At 39.0% G+C, this 17,840-nt stretch overlaps 1 protein-coding gene across 1 annotated transcript; it reads left to right on the top strand.

Moving 5' to 3' along the window:
* Positions 1-681: 681 nt before the first annotated feature.
* On the top strand, positions 682-2,620 carry LOC109157709 (3-hydroxy-3-methylglutaryl-coenzyme A reductase-like). The gene has a single exon (XM_019305549.1). The coding sequence runs from the start codon at positions 815-817 to the stop codon at positions 2,507-2,509; it is 1,695 nt and encodes a 564-aa protein (XP_019161094.1). The 5' UTR covers positions 682-814; the 3' UTR covers positions 2,510-2,620.
* Positions 2,621-17,840: the final 15,220 nt, after the last annotated feature.

The following is a 17,840-nucleotide window of genomic DNA, read 5'->3' as shown; positions in this document are numbered from 1 at the left end:
TCCTTTGTCTTTGGGTTGCAATATGTCACCCGAGAACCAATTGAACTAACTATTCCAATGCGTAAAAGCTTGCTTCCCACCTTTATTGGACTACGTACACTAAGTAATATTTTAAATTTAAGGTTAAGATCGATGATTCAATAACCTGCTCGCCTGGAGGTGTTGGGTATATGAGGTAGCATTGAATATTTAATATAATGGACTAATGTACAAGCTGCTGAATATAGTGAATTTCACTCGTGCTGCCACAACTAAAGCCTAAAAAATGGGTGCATGCAGTCAAGTAAGTGAGGCTAAATATATATGTTATATCTAATAATATAACAAGATTAAGATGGTGGACGGAAGGAGCTGAGTAATAGGTATATCATATTTCATATGGCCGCATGCAGTAGCATTGAATATTCTTATACAGCGAGCTGAATTTCACACGTGCTAGCTGTGAGCTGAGAAATTAAATAAAAGAAAGGAGTGCAGTGAAGTAAGTGAGCCGCCTAAGTGGAAGAATATAATGTTGAACCAATATAATAATTACTCAATTAATTTCCATCTCTCTGGTCTCTGCTTAATTATCATTTCCAGGAAAGTACTATGCAAATTAAAGAAATATTATCACTTAGCTTGTATAAATATATAGCTTTTCTTTTCTTGAGATACATACCAAATTAAATTCATCCATCCAACAACGTAACACAACAAATTTGATTGTAATCGATCATAGCTAGATTCAAAACCTGTTGTTGTGTTGTTCAATTTGCCTGCCTAAGATCGAATATATATAATTCTGATTTGTGAAGGAGCTAAGCTAAGCAAGATGGAGTTGAAGCAAATCCAAATTCGCCCCACATCCACTTCCACTTCCATTAGTTCTCCCGTTAAACATAAGAAATCTGATTATTCTTTCTCTGAAAATACACCTAATTCCAACGCTCTCCCACTGCTTCTCTACCTTACTAACGCCGTCTTCTTTGCGGCCGTCTATTTCCTGCTCGTTAGCTGGCGCGACAAGATCCGTCACTCCAAGCCTCTCCATGTTGTCTCAAGCTCTGAGATGGCTGCCCTCCTCGCTTTTGCGGCTTCGTTTGTTTATCTCTTGGGGGGCTTCTTCAATCCTCTACAAGAGCAGCAGGAATTGGAGAGCCAAGAAGATGAAGAAGAAAAACAGAAGATTACTAATCTGAAGAAAAAATTAGAAAATGACCAGCATGTCACTCCTGCTGCTGCTATCAAATCTACTGATCCAATAATAATGTCCGAAGATGAAGATGAAGATGAAGATGAGGAGATAGTCAATGGTGTTGCGGAAGGTCGGATTCCATCCTACTCCCTCGAGTCAAAGTTAGGGGATTGCAAGAGGGCTGCAGCCATCCGTCGCAAGGCCTTGGAGAGAATAACCGGCAAATCATTAGACGGACTTCCCTTGGAGAGTTTTGACTATGAATCAATTCTGGGTCAGTGTTGCGAGATGCCAGTTGGGTACGTACAGATTCCTGTAGGTATTGCGGGGCCGCTCTTGCTTGACGGTGAGGAGTACTCTGTACCCATGGCTACCACGGAGGGTTGCTTGGTGGCCAGCACCAACAGGGGTTGCAAAGCCATCTATGCCTCCGGAGGTGCAACCAGTGTGGTGTTCAAGGATGGGATGACTAGAGCTCCAGTGGTGAGATTCTCCACCGCCAAAAGAGCCGCCCAGTTGAAGCTTTTCTTGGAGGACCCTTTAAGTTTCGAGACCATTGCCGCCGCATTCAATAAATCCAGTCGTTTCGCTCGCCTCCAAACCATCAAATGCGCTATTGCCGGCAAGAATCTGTACATGAGATTCACTTGCAGCACTGGCGATGCCATGGGGATGAACATGGTATCCAAGGGCGTCCAGAACGTATTGGACTTCCTCCAGACCACCGACTTCCCCGACATGGACATCATCGGCATCTCTGGCAACTTCTGCTCCGACAAGAAACCTGCGGCTGTCAATTGGATTGAAGGCCGCGGTAAGTCAGTGGTCTGCGAGGCCATAATAAAGGAAGATGTAGTTAACAAAGTACTAAAAACTGATGTTGCCTCCTTAGTAGAGCTCAACATGCTCAAGAATCTAACTGGATCCGCCATGGCTGGAGCTCTCGGGGGATTCAACGCCCACGCCGCCAACATTGTGTCGGCCGTCTTCATCGCCACAGGACAAGACCCCGCACAAAACATTGAAAGCTCCCACTGTATAACTATGATGGAGGCGGTTAATGAAGGGAAAGATCTTCACATCTCAGTCACCATGCCATCCATTGAGGTAGGCACTGTGGGGGGTGGAACTCAGCTTGCTTCCCAGGCCGCATGCTTGAATCTACTAGGAGTGAAGGGTGCTAGCAAGGAAGTGCCCGGAGCCAACTCTAGAAGGTTGGCCACCGTGGTTGCCGGAGCAGTATTAGCTGGGGAGCTTTCTTTGATGTCTGCAATAGCTGCAGGACAGCTTGTTAAGAGTCACATGAAGTACAATAGGTCTAACAAACCTTAGAATTGAAAACACTCAGGCACTGCACGGAGAAGCAACATTGATTATCAATGATGTATGTATCCAAATTCTTTTTTGTTCTTTTATAATGAATTCAATTTCTTTGGTAATTAATTTGTAAGTTTTAGTTATATACATGTTTCTGTGCAATCAGTGAAAGTGAATTCATTAATGATAGAGATGAGAAACTGGAAATCATTGTGATGAATGAAATAGAGGTTAGCTGTTTTATTATTATGATACAATAATTGAACAAAATAGATGGAAAAATTCATACATATGAAAGTCACAGCTAGCTTATTACAATACCAAAAATAACCACTCAAAACGGGCTAGCAACCAGCTCATATGGGCTAGCCCGTCACAAGTTCGAACACTTGTTATATCGTGGACCGCGGTGCACGCGGTCAAAACGTCGTTTCTTTAAGACGCTTGGTGTCCCCTAGGCGGCCGATTTCTTTTTAGGGGGTTATTCGCCAAAACGACGTCGTTTTGACAAATAACCCTTAAAAAAAAAAAAACAATCGGGATTCGGCTGCGGAGGAGGCCGATTCCAGCGTTCCTTAACGCGGTCGGGCGCCGCCTAACGGTTAGGCGCGATTTTTGCAAAATTGTATGTAATCCTAGACTACCAAAAGCATATTAATTGGTATTTCTGCTTTCTAACACTATATGTGTTGAATTCTACCTAGTGGGATCATCATTTCCCTAGTAACGTACGAGTAATTAACCCTTTCGGAGTTAATCATGCAATTAATTTCATTCATAATTCTGAAGTACTGCTATTTGCCACAAGAGCATTATAACTAATTTCACTAATCCTATTAATCAGCTTTAATTCTTTTTTCTTATTTTTTTTAATTTATCATTTTGCTTGTTTGTATTGTACAGCATTTGTTCTCTGCTCATTCATATAATATCACAATTTTGTATTATATATTTGAAAAGGTTATCATATTGTAATTTTGATTTTTTTAAATTATGTTAATTATTTTTTATCTAAATAATAAACATACAATCACATTATAAATGATTAACAATTTTTTATTACCAAATTAAATAAAAATGATTAACATTCAAAATTTTCACTAAATTATAATAAAAATATTGTAAATGTGTAGTCATCAAATTTCTCAAATATTTGATTATTAGGGATATTTGTTTATTTTTCCCACTCTAGCTGTTTGTTGGGTAAAGTATAAACAAATAACAGAGAGTTAATTCCACCAGAGGTCCTTTGTCTTTGGTGGCAATTCCAAATTTAGTCACAGACTATCGTTTTTGACATTTTACATCCCTAGACTATTATTTTTTGAACACTTTTAGTCATTCTCATGACTTTTCTTATTTTTAGTAAGGGCATTTTTGTCTCTTCATATCTTTCTTTTTTTTTTTTTTTTCCAATTTCAAACAGTTTTATTGGTTTAGAACTTTACTACAAACCGGTTGAAAAATATGGTTACTCAAAATCAAAGGTTACCTGAAGTTCTAAATCAATTAAACCGATTGAAACTGGAAAAATAATAAAAGACAAAAATAGACTTACTAAAAATATAAAAAGTTATGAGGAGGACTAAAAGTGTCCAAAAAATAATAGTCTGGGGTTGTTTGCATCTAATGCAACAGAAAATGATATGAAGTGGCATGCAAAATCAGTTGAAGATGGAATCATGCATCATCCCTCAGACTCGCTTACTTGGAAGAATTTTAACTACATTTATCCTGACTTTGCATCTAAAATTCGAAATGTCAGGTTAGGTCTATGCACCTTTGGTTTTCAACCATTTGGACAGTCAGGGCAACAATACTCTTCATGGCCTATGATACTAACACAGTACAACTTGCCTCCTTAGATGTGTATGAAGGAAGAGTATATGATCTTGACCGTATTGGTTCCAGGTCCAAAAAAACCCAAAATAGATGATAGATGTTTTTCTACAACCGCTTATTGTAGAGTTAAACCAATTGTGGGAAGTCGGTGTTCAAACATATGATATTTCAAAGAAGCTGAATTTTCATATGTGAGATGCCCTTATGTGGACAGTTAGTGATTTTCCTGCATATTCGATGTTATCCAGGTTGAGCACTGCTGGAAGGTTAGCTTGTCCGTATTGCATGGACAAATCAAAAGCCTTCACCCTAAAACAAAATGGTAAGTAGTCGTTGTGTGACAATCATCGAAAAATTTTGCTAGCGAATAATATAATCCATTTCACAGGAATAAAACCGCGTTTATTAGGAACAGAGCGCTTACAATTGAGGCACCACTTGTTCGGTCACGATATGATACCCTTGCAGAGATTGAGAGTTTAGGCCTTAAGAAGGTCACTGAATTGGATGCACCTGAAGTTAATGGATTCATTTCCAAAACTTGTGGTTGGAAGAAGCGAACAGTCTTTTGGGATTTGCCGTATTGGAGTTCACTCTTGGTACGACATAATTTGGATATCATGCCACTACAAGAAAAATGCACATAGACAACACTAGAAAGACAACAGTTTTTAACAAAAGTGTTGTCTTTTGTATAAACGACAACAGTTTGGTCCAAAACCGTTGTCTTTGATGCAACACTTTTGTCAAAGAGAACGGTTTTTACTTAACCGTTGTTATAAGTGTGTTGTCTTTGTGCAATTTGACAAAAGACAACACTTCTACGACAACGGTTTTTAGAAACCGTTGTCTATGTGCGTTTTTTTTTTAAAGACAACGGTTTTATTTAACCGTTGTCTTTGATATGTTGTCTTTAATTGTAGTTGAATAAACAACACTACAAAGACAACGGTTTTTTAAAACCGTTGTCTTTGCGCATTATTATTTTTTAAACGACAACGGTTTTATTTAACCGTTGTCTTTGATATGTTGTCTTTAAGTGTACTTGAATAAACAACACTACAAAGACAACGGTTTTTTAAAAACCGTTGTCTTTGCGCATTATTATTTTTTAAAAGACAACAGTTTTATTTAACCGTTGTCATTTGTGTATTGTCTTTAATAGCACTTGAATACACAACACTACAAGGACAACGGTTTTATAAAACCGTTGTCTTTGCGCATTATTATTTTTTAAAAGACAACGGTTTTATTTAACTGTTGTCATTTGTGTGTTGTCTTTAATAGCACTTGAATACACAACACTAAAAGGACAACGATTTTATAAAACCGTTGTCGTTGCATGAACTATTTTTTATTTAAGACAACGGTTTTATTTGCGCATTATTATTTTATAAAAGACAACAGTTGTATAAAATAAAAATAAAGATGTTGCCAACAAGAGTTGAACTTATGCCCTCCAATGTAACAAACAAAGGCTTAACCAACTAAGCAACACCAACCCTTATGTTTTAAAGTGCAACATCTAGCATATAACCGAGTTGCTTCTTTGTTGTCTCTGAGAACAAAGACAACGATTTTATAAAGTAGGTGAAGGATGCCACCAAAAAAGATAGAACCCAAGACATCTAACATAATAAACAAAGTTAAACCCACCAATCATTTACTTACAAGTTACAAAATTAACTCTTTCATCATTTTATCTTATCATCTTAATGCTTTACTGATTATGTTTAGAGTGGCATGGTTTACAGTTATGTCATGGGCATTGGTGAAGCTGAGGCATTTTCTGAGAGGTTAAAGAGAGAGCTTCAGGCTTTGGAAGCAGCAAATGTAAATACCATATTAGAGAATGAGCCTTTAGTAACTCAGGTGACTTCACACTTTTTTCTTCCTCTATTATTCTCTCTGATTCTTACTTCAAAACTACTATAAGCATGTGTGCTGTTTAAAATTTGTCAGATTTTTGCGTGTTGAGTTTGAGGCACTTGTATTAGACATCTTTATTTTCCATGGCTATCAACACTGATATGCTAGTTATAAAACCAGATTTGATGTGTAGTTTTATGTATCCACCTTCTTTGAAGAAGAACTACATAAAGATCTCTTCAAAGACTTTTTTTTTTATATTAACTATGTCCTTATTAGTACTTAGTAGGCAATACTGAATTTCGTGTTCAACTCAAGTAAAAGTTAGGGTTCAAGGATTGACAATATTTATCGTGTTCAACTCTTGTATGGCAGGTTCTTAACAAGGCTAGCTTGGCTCACTAGGAAAAGCTTAATGTGGCTCGCTTAATTTACTTTTGCGCTGGGAGGTAGTCATATGATTCTTCTGCAATCATTTTTAAAGTTACATGGTTCTAAAATGCTTACAGTATTTATCCTTCAAACTCAATCTTTTACTATGGAGTTTCTTACCATGTGCTTTGCATGTCTAAACTTATGTATGTGAATCAAAAAAGTCATCATACCCATTTGGGTTTTTTTTCGTGTTTTTTTGCAAAACAAAAATCATCAAATGGGTTTTAACTAATGTAGAGATAGTTTTTGGGTAAATTTTTTCTTCAGCAATATAAGTTTTTTTATGGGCCCCACTACTTAGAAAAATAGAAAAGGCATGCTGCCTGGTCATCACGTTTGGGCTACATCCGGGCGCCCAGCAAATATCTATAGAAATTTCTGATTATTAATTTATGAAAATTGTGAGATTATATATTAGATTGTATAGGTTTTGGATGTCGTTGTGATAACATATTTGAGCAGGATATATATTCTTAGTTGCATATTTTTCCCACTTTTTTGTTTCTTTGCATCAATTCTATAGCATCAATGGTTCACTTTTATTCTTGTGTAGTGTATAAATACCTCATCTGTTCGCATTTCATTGCAAATTTATTATATCTAGACTAATTTATTTACTCACTTTTTTACATGTAGTTCCAACAAGTTGATTATGACAAAGCGGTTATTGATCTGGTGCGTTCAGAATGGGCCGATATTCTATCAAGTTATATAGAGTAGGTATGATTTGACGTTGTAATCATTTAGACTTGGTTCGTAGAATTGTTTTTTGTAGTATTATGACTTGGATGATGATTCGATTAGAATTGGTAATGAAAGTATTTTGACTTGATATTTTGAACCTTGCTTAGCTTCTTCAAAATTATGTAACTACACTTGGCCATGGTGAATGGATAAATTGATTTTTTTTATATGATTAAAATTTAAGCAGGTTAAAAATGGGTTGAGACAACGGTTAAAAATCGTTGTCTATTTTACAATAGACAACAGTTTGAAACTGTTGTCTTTTCTACAAAAGACAACAGTTTATGGGCGTGACTTTTAACAACCGCGATTTCAACAACACATAATAGACAATAGTTTATAATTATTGTCTTTTAAAGAAAAGACAACAGTTAAAAACCGTTGTCTATGTGAATCACTTTTAACAACACCGGTTTCAACAACATTGAATAGACAACGGGTCAAAAACTGTTGTCTTTTCTAGAAAAGACAACGGTTAAAAACCGTTGTCTATGTTTGTGACTTTTAACAACACCGATTTCAACAACACTTAATAGACAACGGTTAAAACACCGTTGTCTATGTGCGTGACTTACAACAACACCGGTTCCAACAACACTTAATAGACAACGGTTAAAAAACCATTGTTGTTTCTAGAAAAGACAACGGTTATTAACCGTTGTCTATGTGCGTGACTTTTAACAACACCGGTTTCAACAACACTTAATAGACAACAGTTAAAAAACCATTGTTGTTTCTAGAAAAGACAACGGTTATTAACCGTTGTCTATGTGCGTGACTTACAACAACACCAGCTTCAACAACACTTAATAGACAACGGTTAAAAAACTGTTGTTGTTTCTAGAAAAGACAACGGTTATTAACCGTTGTCTATGTGCGTGACTTAGAACAACACCGGCTTCAACAACACTTAATAGACAACGGTTAAAAAACCGTTGTTGTTTCTAGAAAAGACAACGGTTAAAAAACCGTTGTCTATGCGCGGGACTTACAACAACACCGGCTTCAACAACAGAAATTATACCCCTACGACAACGGTTATTAAACGTTGTCTATGTGCATTTTTCTTGTAGTGTGCATATAGAAAAAAATGTGTTTGATAACGTGTTCCACACAGTAATGAATGTTACTGGAAAAACAAAGGAAACATATAAATCTAGAGAAGAGCTGAATGATTATTGTCGGCGGCCTGAGTTGAAGCGAGACCTTGTGACTGAAAAGTTTGCAAAAGCTCGTTACACACTTGACAAATCGGCATGAGAAGCATTGTGTGAATGGGTCAGGAATCTCAAATTTCATGATGGCTATTCATCTAACAAAGGCAGAAAGAAAGAAAGACTAGAAGTAGCCTTATAAAGAAGTTGTGAATCTGTTTTCACATCAACTTCAACCATTCCCGTATGTTTGAACCAACTCAGAGCTTCCCTCATGCTAAGGACTTCAGCTTCCTTTACATCATACACACCATGCACACGCAGGTTCTTCGCAGCTAGAAATACACCATGATCATCCCGAAGCACCCATCCAAGCCCCATTGTATTATTAGAATGGTCAATGGCTACATCAGTATTCATATTTAATCTCCCCCTTTGGGGCTTCTTCCATTTCTCAATGTGACCAGCTACGGGTGCAGCACATGAGGTTTAATTTGCTGCAACCCAGTGTTCCAGAAACATAATAGAATGACTCAACATCAGATGTAAATCAAACCTAACCCCCTGCCAAACACTCTGATTCCTACTGCTCCATAGGCTCCAACAGACCATCAAGAATTTGGGAGACAATTCAGCACCTAGCAAACTGAGGCATCCAAAGAACCAGTCATTTACTGAGTCACCCGTTACTGAAGGAATATTCAAACCAACCGCACAGTAGGCTCGCATTGCCTCCGGGCAATTTGTGAAGAGGTGGCAAACACTCTCCTCTTCACGTCTGCACATGTGACACATCAAGTTATACGCAATATGCTTCCTAATAAGCGTATCCGGTGTTGGTAAGTAAGACGAAGCTAGTTGCCATCCAAATGATTTTACTTTCGGCGGTACCATCATATTCCAAATTTTCCTCCATGGCCGAGTGTCATATATGAACCCCATTTGATGTGTGTATCTAGATTTCACAATGTATTTACCTTTGTGATCCCAATGCCAGACCCAAGAATCAGACGGCTTGCGGATGCTGATAGGTATTTTCAGAATTAACTCCGCGTCGCGATCATTAAAAATATCCTTGACGCAATCTCTATCACAGGTACCTTGCTCATTTAGTAACGAAGCGACCAGAGATTTGTAAGTTGTCTCATGCAGCACAGTTTGTACGTATGGTTGTTGATCGTCCGGTAGCCAGGGCCCCTTACCAATCAAGTATCAACACCGTTGCCAATTGCACGCCTACACCTCTCTACCAACAAACTCTTTGCAGCCAATATTCCACTCAAAATATAGGAGGGATTACTCCCTTCCTTTGCCTCAAAGAAATCTGACCGAGGAAAGTAACGTGCCTTATACACCCGAGCAACGAGGGACAAGGGGTTCTTCACCAAACGCCAGGCTTGTTTGCCCAAAAGGGCTAAGTTCATTTCTCGTAGTCTTCGAAAGACCATGCCTCCAGTGTTTTTAGGAGTACATAAGCCACCCCAAGACCGCTACCGATATCGCATCGCTTTGCCGCTACCAACAGTTCCCGTCCACCAATACTCATTCATAAGTCTCTCAATCTCGGTACACAAACCCACAGGTAATTAGAATACCATCATAGCATAGGCGGGCATAGCCTGTATTACATTTTTTAACAGCACCTCCCTACCTGCACAGGAGAGAAACCATGAATTCTAACTCCGGAATTTTGTTAGAATGCTCTCTTTTAAAAAGCCTAGAATCTGCTTTTTCCTGCGACCAACCAATGATGGCAGGCCTAGATAGCGACCTGCAGTGTTACCCTCTTGCACGACCAGTATTTGCACAACCTCATCTCGGGCATGCACTACTGGAAATTATGGAATTTCCGACCACCTAAAAGTGATCTTAAATCAAGTTAATACCAAAAAGTGGTCGGAAATAGCAACAAAGATTTTTCCGGATATCAAAAGTGGTCGGAACAAGACTTTCGACTTGATTTAAGATCACTTTTAGATGGTCGGAAATTTCATAATTTCCACTAGTGATGAGCCCCCACATTGGAGCTAAAACAAACTGCAGATTTATCATAATATATCTTCTGGCCTGATGCTGCCGAGTACATGTCAATAACATATTTCATATTCAAGCTTTCCTGGGGATTAGCTTTAAAGAATAAAAAGCAATCATCAGCAAATAGTAAATGAGATATAGCAGGGGCTCATCTAGCAACACTGATTCCATGTAGATTTCCTTGTCTCATCTAATTATCAATTAGCGTACTAAGACCTTCTGCCACAATCAAAAACAAATACGGCGAAAGTGGATCACCTTGGCGAAGACCACGATGGGGGATGATTGGACCGAATTGTCGCTGACCATGCAAGATATGATACTTGACCGAGGAGACAGATTCTAAAAGAATAGCCACCCACTTCTGATTAAAGCCCAACTTAAGAAAAATATCCTCGAGAAAACGCCATTCAACGCGGTCATATTCTTTACGCATATCCACCTTCAGGGCTGCCCATCCATTTTGTCCTTGAGACTTGCGTTTTAGAAAGTGGTGAACTTCATAAACTAGCATAATATTGTCGTTGATGAGCCGACCGGGAACGAATGCACTCTCGGAGGGAGAAATAATACCTTCAAGTAGGAATTTTAGCCGATTGGCACATACCTTTGCAGCTATTTTATACAGGACGTTGCACAAAGCAATAGGGTGTAGGTCCATCATAGTTTCTGGCTTAACTTTTTTTGGAATGGGTACACCAAAGGTGTCATTTCCTCTCGGGGGAAGACTAGTAGTCTCAAAGAAACGCTTACAAAACGCCGTAACTTCTGTTCCCACAATTGGCCAAAAATGTTGGAAGAACCCCGGTCCCAATCCATCCGGCCCCGGAGACGGATGCATTTGGAACAATGCTATACGTACCTTGTCCAACGTAACTGGCCAGAGCAACATTAAATTTGAATCAGCATTTATTTTTGGTGTAATGCAGTCAAGGACTGAATGCATATCACCTTGTTCTGTTGCAAAGAGGTTATCAAAATAATTTAGCATTACATCGCCAATTGCATCCACCCCTTCAACGAAAACACCCTCATCATTTTTCAGCTTATCAATTTTATTTCGTCTCCTTCTGGCACTTAACTGAATTGAGAAAAAAATTGATGTTTGTATCACCACCCCTATACCAATGTTCCTTTGCTAGTTGCTTCCAAAACATTTGTTGTTGTTCGAGCAAAAAGATATGTTCTTTTTCATTTTGCGAGTACTGCATCAAACCATCATTATCAATTCTTTTTTTTTTAATTATCATTTTGCTTGTTTGTTTTGTACATCATTTGTTCTCTGCTCATTCATATAATATCACAATTTTATATTATATATTTGAAAAGGTTATCATATTGTAAATTTGATTTTTATAAATTATGTTAATTATTGGATATGTGCGAAGCAAACATGATCAGTAGCACCTGTGTCAATAACCCATTCATTTGAAATATTGAAAATAGAAGTTAATGCTAGAGACTTACCAACGAGGTTTGCTTTAGGCTCCTTTACCCCTTGTAGCAATCTGATTAATTGTTGAAGTGATTCGGAAGGAATAGGCGAGGTTGACTGGGCCGTCATAGGTTGACTATTAGTATTTTCTTTTTTTGTAGAATTTGTGCCCGGGAGGATACCCGTGAAGCTTGTAGCAAACTTGTTGCGTATGACCAAGTGACCCACAATGAGCACACCGTGGTCGTGCTCGATTGTTACCCGGACGAGATGGGGAGGATGATGCATGCACCCTATTTGTAGAAGATTGGTTGGCAGCGGTAGTAAATTGAGGCATGGAGGGTATACGAGATTGAAATGGGGCTGGTGCATCAATATCAATCCGGGCTGCCTGAAGAGCCGAATGATCCACTGGATGTCCGTAACTTTCGCTCTGTACACGTTGTGATTCATCTTGAAGCAATAATGAGTAAGCATTTTTAACAGTAGGAAGCTTACCATTAAGCAACAGTTGGCTCTGTGGTTGAGCGAAAGTGTCTCGAAGGCCCATGAGAAATTGCATCAGTCGGCGACGCTCCGTTTGTGCAATGTATTCCTGGCGAGCAGAGCATGAACATTTAGGTGGAGGATCCAACAGGTTTAATTCATCCCAAAGTGCACTCAAATGATTATGATAATCTGCTACGGATGCATCACGTTGGGAAAAGGTTGCTATACGCTTTTCAATTTCATAGATGCGAGGTCCATTCACGGTAGAAAATCGTTCTTGTAAATCTATCCAAGCGGAGGCAGCGTCGGTGGCATATAGGACAGTGTTAGCCAGTGATGAGTGTATTGAATTGAGGATCCATGACATCACCATGTTGTTCACTCGGTGCCAACGAGCGTGATCGGGATGGGCAGCATCCGGCATGGGAAGGGATCCGTCAACAAAACAAAATTTGTTGCGCCCTTTAAGGGCCATTGTCATCGCTCGTGCCCAAGGATTGTAGTTATCAATGCCGGTGAGAACATTGCTAACGAGCGTGGTGCCCGTGCCATCAGAAGAGTGGAGATAATATGGATTTTCGGCATCGAAAGGGACGATGACGGGTTGCTGCTGAATGGCAGAACCACTAGTGTTGATGGTAGATTCATCTGTAGGTGTTGTTGTAGCCATCTTTAGAGACTGGAATGAAGTGCCAAAAGAAATGAACAAAGATGAATAAGCTTTGAGAAATAGAAACCTTCTGATCCCATGTTAATTCTGCTATGTACGCAAGAATACATGAAGAAAGAGAAAAATATATTAGTGGTGTATATTGACTTGCAGTGTAGTAAGGATTACATAGCATATATACAAATACATTCTAACGGTAGAAAGAATAGAAAAGGTAGAAATGCATGTAATTAAGCTATTTACCTAAAAAGATACATTAATAATATGAAAATAATATGACTAAATATATACATAATTAATATAGTAAATATTCTTCTACAGACAAAACTTACTTGTTCTGTTGGAGATGTCTTAAATCAAGAATAATTCACCTCTCTGATATGTATGCCTTAATCACCTCCTGATGATATGGAGACTAGAAAACTTAGAGACTAGAAAACCTTAATGATCCCTAGAGTTTCCCTGAGAGTTTCCCTGGGTATTTATAGATGTGATGAGAAACCCTCTTTCAAGAGGAATGAGAAACCTTCTTTTAGGAATAGAAAAATCTCTTTAGGAATGTGACACCTCCTATTAGGAAACCATAACATATTCCAACATACATCTTTTAACCCTTAATAAATTTAAATTTTAAAAGAATGAGATGGAGATAATTTCACCCAGTAATTCCGCCTTTACACATCACTAATCATCACGGCGAGTACTCATATAATTAATTTGATTAAAATTGAGTAGGAACCAAGTAAGTGTGAGGTTGTGAAATGAACTGTGATTATTATTGAGAACAATGCAGCATATAAACTGTAACACCCCAGATTTTCAAGACATTTAAAACTTATAATAAAGGTAGAATCTTATTAAATCCCAAGATATAAATACAAGCGTCCGGGGTGCTATGCCACACCTGGGCTAGAGAACCCAAGTGCACAGGCTAACTAACTAATATCCTCAAAGCGTAAATACGTAAACGTGGCACGCAGGCCAAAAGGGAAGCTGTCTACGTCTAAGTTCTAGCGCACTCCAGTGACTTAATCTTCTGTGCCTGAAAGCCAAATATATCTGTTCAGCGAGAGATGCTGGTAACCCACTCCAACGCGTTGAAATACAATACATATAGAGATATATATAGATATACGAAAACCATTTTGAGCATGAGAATATATCCTACGAACTCTAGTTTTAAAACCGGGAATGACTCGACAGATAAGGCCAGACACAAGCAACAGTTATAACAGCATATGCAGTTCACAACAGATAAGGCAGATAAGGCCAAGCATAAACAATGATCATAACCCAACATGAACAATCCCCAATATAAATCCCATAGTCACATCCCCCAAGACACTCATAATCACAACTCATCCATATCACAACACATAACGCACGTTGTTGGCGCCACAGGACCAATCGCATGCCCATACATGAGGGTCAGCGCATATAGCTCTGACACGGCCCCGCAGCACCCTGCCCCGTATCGCAACACGGAGGGGTCGATCGCAACCGACCGATGAACCGCAGCTCATAAGAATGTGTAATCTGACTGTAGCCAGGAATTCCCATCTGACTACAGCCAGCCTCCGAACCGCAGCTCGGGAAAGAGTCATCTAATTGCATCCAGGAATTCCCATCTGACTACAACCAGCTTCTGGACCGCAGCCCAGGATACCGTCATCCGACTACAGCCAGGAATTCCCATTTGACTGTAGCTGGCTTCTGAACCGCAGCTCAGGAGTAACCAATCCGATCGCAACCGAATTGGGGCAACACGCACACATAACACATAGCAAGCACATGCAACCCACATTACACATTAGGAAGGGGGAGAAAACGTATAATAAAACCTATGCGTGATCCATCACTTACTAAGAATAGTCCTAAAGGGTTCATACTCCTTCCACCTAGGTCAACGGGATACCAATTCAACTAGCATGCAATATAATAGACTCATAAACCTACGAACGGTACACGAAATATCAAACTAGACATAGGCACGACAAACGGGGTCCGTTGGGACCCCACTGACTCTTTTCACACACTTTACGCCCCGGGAACCGTTGTGGAACCCGAAACCATGCTTAGACACTTTACAACGCAATTAACGACAACACGTAGACAATTAACGGATCAAATACGAGAAACGAACGGCACATAACCGATCATGCTTTTCTAAACATAATCAACACCCAAACATGCGAATTCCCACCCGATAATCCAAGAATAAGATCATACGATACAACCTAGGGTTCTAATCACTTTTATATCAACGAGAATACGATTCATCTTCTAGTTGCAAGATTCGGTAAGAATAACACATAAACATCGAGGATGCCAATTAATCATCAAGAACAACACATAATCATCAAAATCCCAATTAATCATCAAGAACATCATAATTATCAAGAAACTCCCAATATCAAGATTATCAAGATTCCTCATGGAATCATTATATCGACATCAATAATAATCATCATCAATCGCCATTTACAACAATATGGGGGAAACCCTAAGGGGAAATCATAGCTATGAAAATAGGTTTTGTTGAGACATGGGTTACCTCTTAGCCTTAATTAATTCCTTGGCTATGAAGGATCTTTCTTTAAGCTTTCTTGCTTTCTTGATTTCTTCTAAGGGAATTCTTGGAGCTCTCCTGGGGGCGATGGGGCGTTTAGGCGTGTGGGCAGTTCTAGGTGTCTCCTAAGTCCCTTATTTATATATTTAGGAGTCCTAATTAGGAACTAATATTATAGGCTTGCTAATTCTATTCATTTTGGAACTAAGGATTGGGTTTAGGGATAAGGGTCCATGGTCCATAGTGGACCATATTAATTAATTAAAGGGAATCCTAATCGTAGTCTGAATAGTAAAAGGCCTACTTCCTTTATTCCTAATAGATAACTAGGTCTAGGATTCCTAATTAGAATCTGAATAGTAAAGGGTTTACTTTCTTTATTCCTAATAGGCTTAGGACTCTAATTTAGGCAAGGGTCCATGGTTCATGGTGGACCTTTATTAATTAATTAAAGGGAACCTAACCAAATTAAATCATATTTAATTATTATTAACGGGATTAATTTAATAATTAATCCGGGATTGAAGGCCGTAACACGGGGTGTTACAGTAGTATTTTTTTTTATCGCATAGCCAGTATATCATTGATATACTTACACAGTTCAAGATAGATGGTGCAAAGGATGTTTCAACACCACTAGTTACTTCAGATAAGTTGCCACCAACGCCATTATCTAGTACCGCCAATGATGCCACTCAGTTCCGACGTCTACTAGGCCTGATGCAGTATTTGGTGTTGACGCCACCGGATGTAGCGTTTGCGGTCAATCGACTCTCGCAGTTTTTGCATGCTCCTTCAGAGCTGCACTGGCAGGCTGCTAAATGGTTGTTGTGTTATCTCACGGGAACATTTTGTCATGGCGTGTTCCTTCAGGAAGGTCAACCCCTCTCGTTGCGTGTATTTTCTGATTCAGATTGGGGAGGTACCACCACTGCTGGCCGTTCTAGAACTGCGTACCTTGTGTACGTAGGTGCTAACCTTATTTCGTGGAATTCTTCACGACAGATGTCTGTCTCTCGATCATCCACAGAAGCTGAGTATCGGGCTTTGGCGAATGCAGCAGCGGAGGTTCTCTGAGTTAAGAATTTGTTACATGAGTTACGTTTAACTCTGGTGAAGCCTCCGATCCTGTACTACGACAATCTCAGCTCCACATACGTGGCCAAGAATCCGGTGTTTCTCTCAGGCATGAAGCATATGGCTTTGGACTACTTCTTCGTCCGTGATTTGGTCTCTAGTGGCGTGCTAATAGTACAACACATTCCATCTCCTGCTCAGCTTGCTGATCTTCTTACCAAGCCGCTTGGCCGTTCTCAATTTCTCCAGCTTCGGTCCAAGATTGGTGTCTCCGACGGATCCTCAATTTTGCAGGGGCGTGTTAAGCATATATGTGGTTAATACTATTTATTAATTAGTTGTTCTAGATGTATTCCTGTAGACTAGCTAATGGTTGTAACTTCTCTCTATTTCTCCTCTCATGTACAATATTTATGTAACACCCCGTGTTATGGCCTTCAATCCCGGATTAATTATTAAATTAATCCCGTTAATAATAATTAAATATGATTTAATTCGGTTAGGTTCCCTTTAATTAATTAATAAAGGTCCACCATGAACCATGGACCCTTGCCTAAATTAGAGTCCTAAGCCTATTAGGAATAAAGAAAGTAAACCCTTTACTATTCAGATTCTAATTAGGAATCCTAGACCTAGTTATCTATTAGGAATAAAGGAAGTAGGCCTTTTACTATTCAGACTACGATTAGGATTCCCTTTAATTAATTAATATGGTCCACTATGGACCATGGACCCTTATCCCTAAACCCAATCCTTAGTTCCAAAAGGAATAGAATTAGCAAGCCTATAATATTAGTTCCTAATTAGGACTCCTAAATATATAAATAAGGGACTTAGGAGACACCTAGAACTGCCCACACGGCTAAACGCCCCATCGCCCCCAGGAGAGCTCCAAGAATTCCCTTAGAAGAAATCAAGAAAGCAAGAAAGCTTAAAGAAAGATCCTTCATAGCCAAGGAATTAATTAAGGCTAAGAGGTAACCCATGTCTCAACAAAACCTATTTTCATAGCTATGATTTCCCCTTAG

This window comes from Ipomoea nil, unplaced genomic scaffold (assembly GCF_001879475.1).
Source record: "Ipomoea nil cultivar Tokyo-kokei standard unplaced genomic scaffold, Asagao_1.1 scaffold2792, whole genome shotgun sequence".
NCBI lineage: Eukaryota > Viridiplantae > Streptophyta > Magnoliopsida > Solanales > Convolvulaceae > Ipomoea > Ipomoea nil.
This window is presented reverse-complemented; position numbering and strand designations above follow the sequence as displayed.

Bases quoted from the DNA above. Each gene is read 5' to 3' on its own strand.
- LOC109157709 (XM_019305549.1), top strand. From the start codon at position 815: ATGGAGTTGAAGCAAATCCAAATTCGCCCCACATCCACTTCCACTTCC.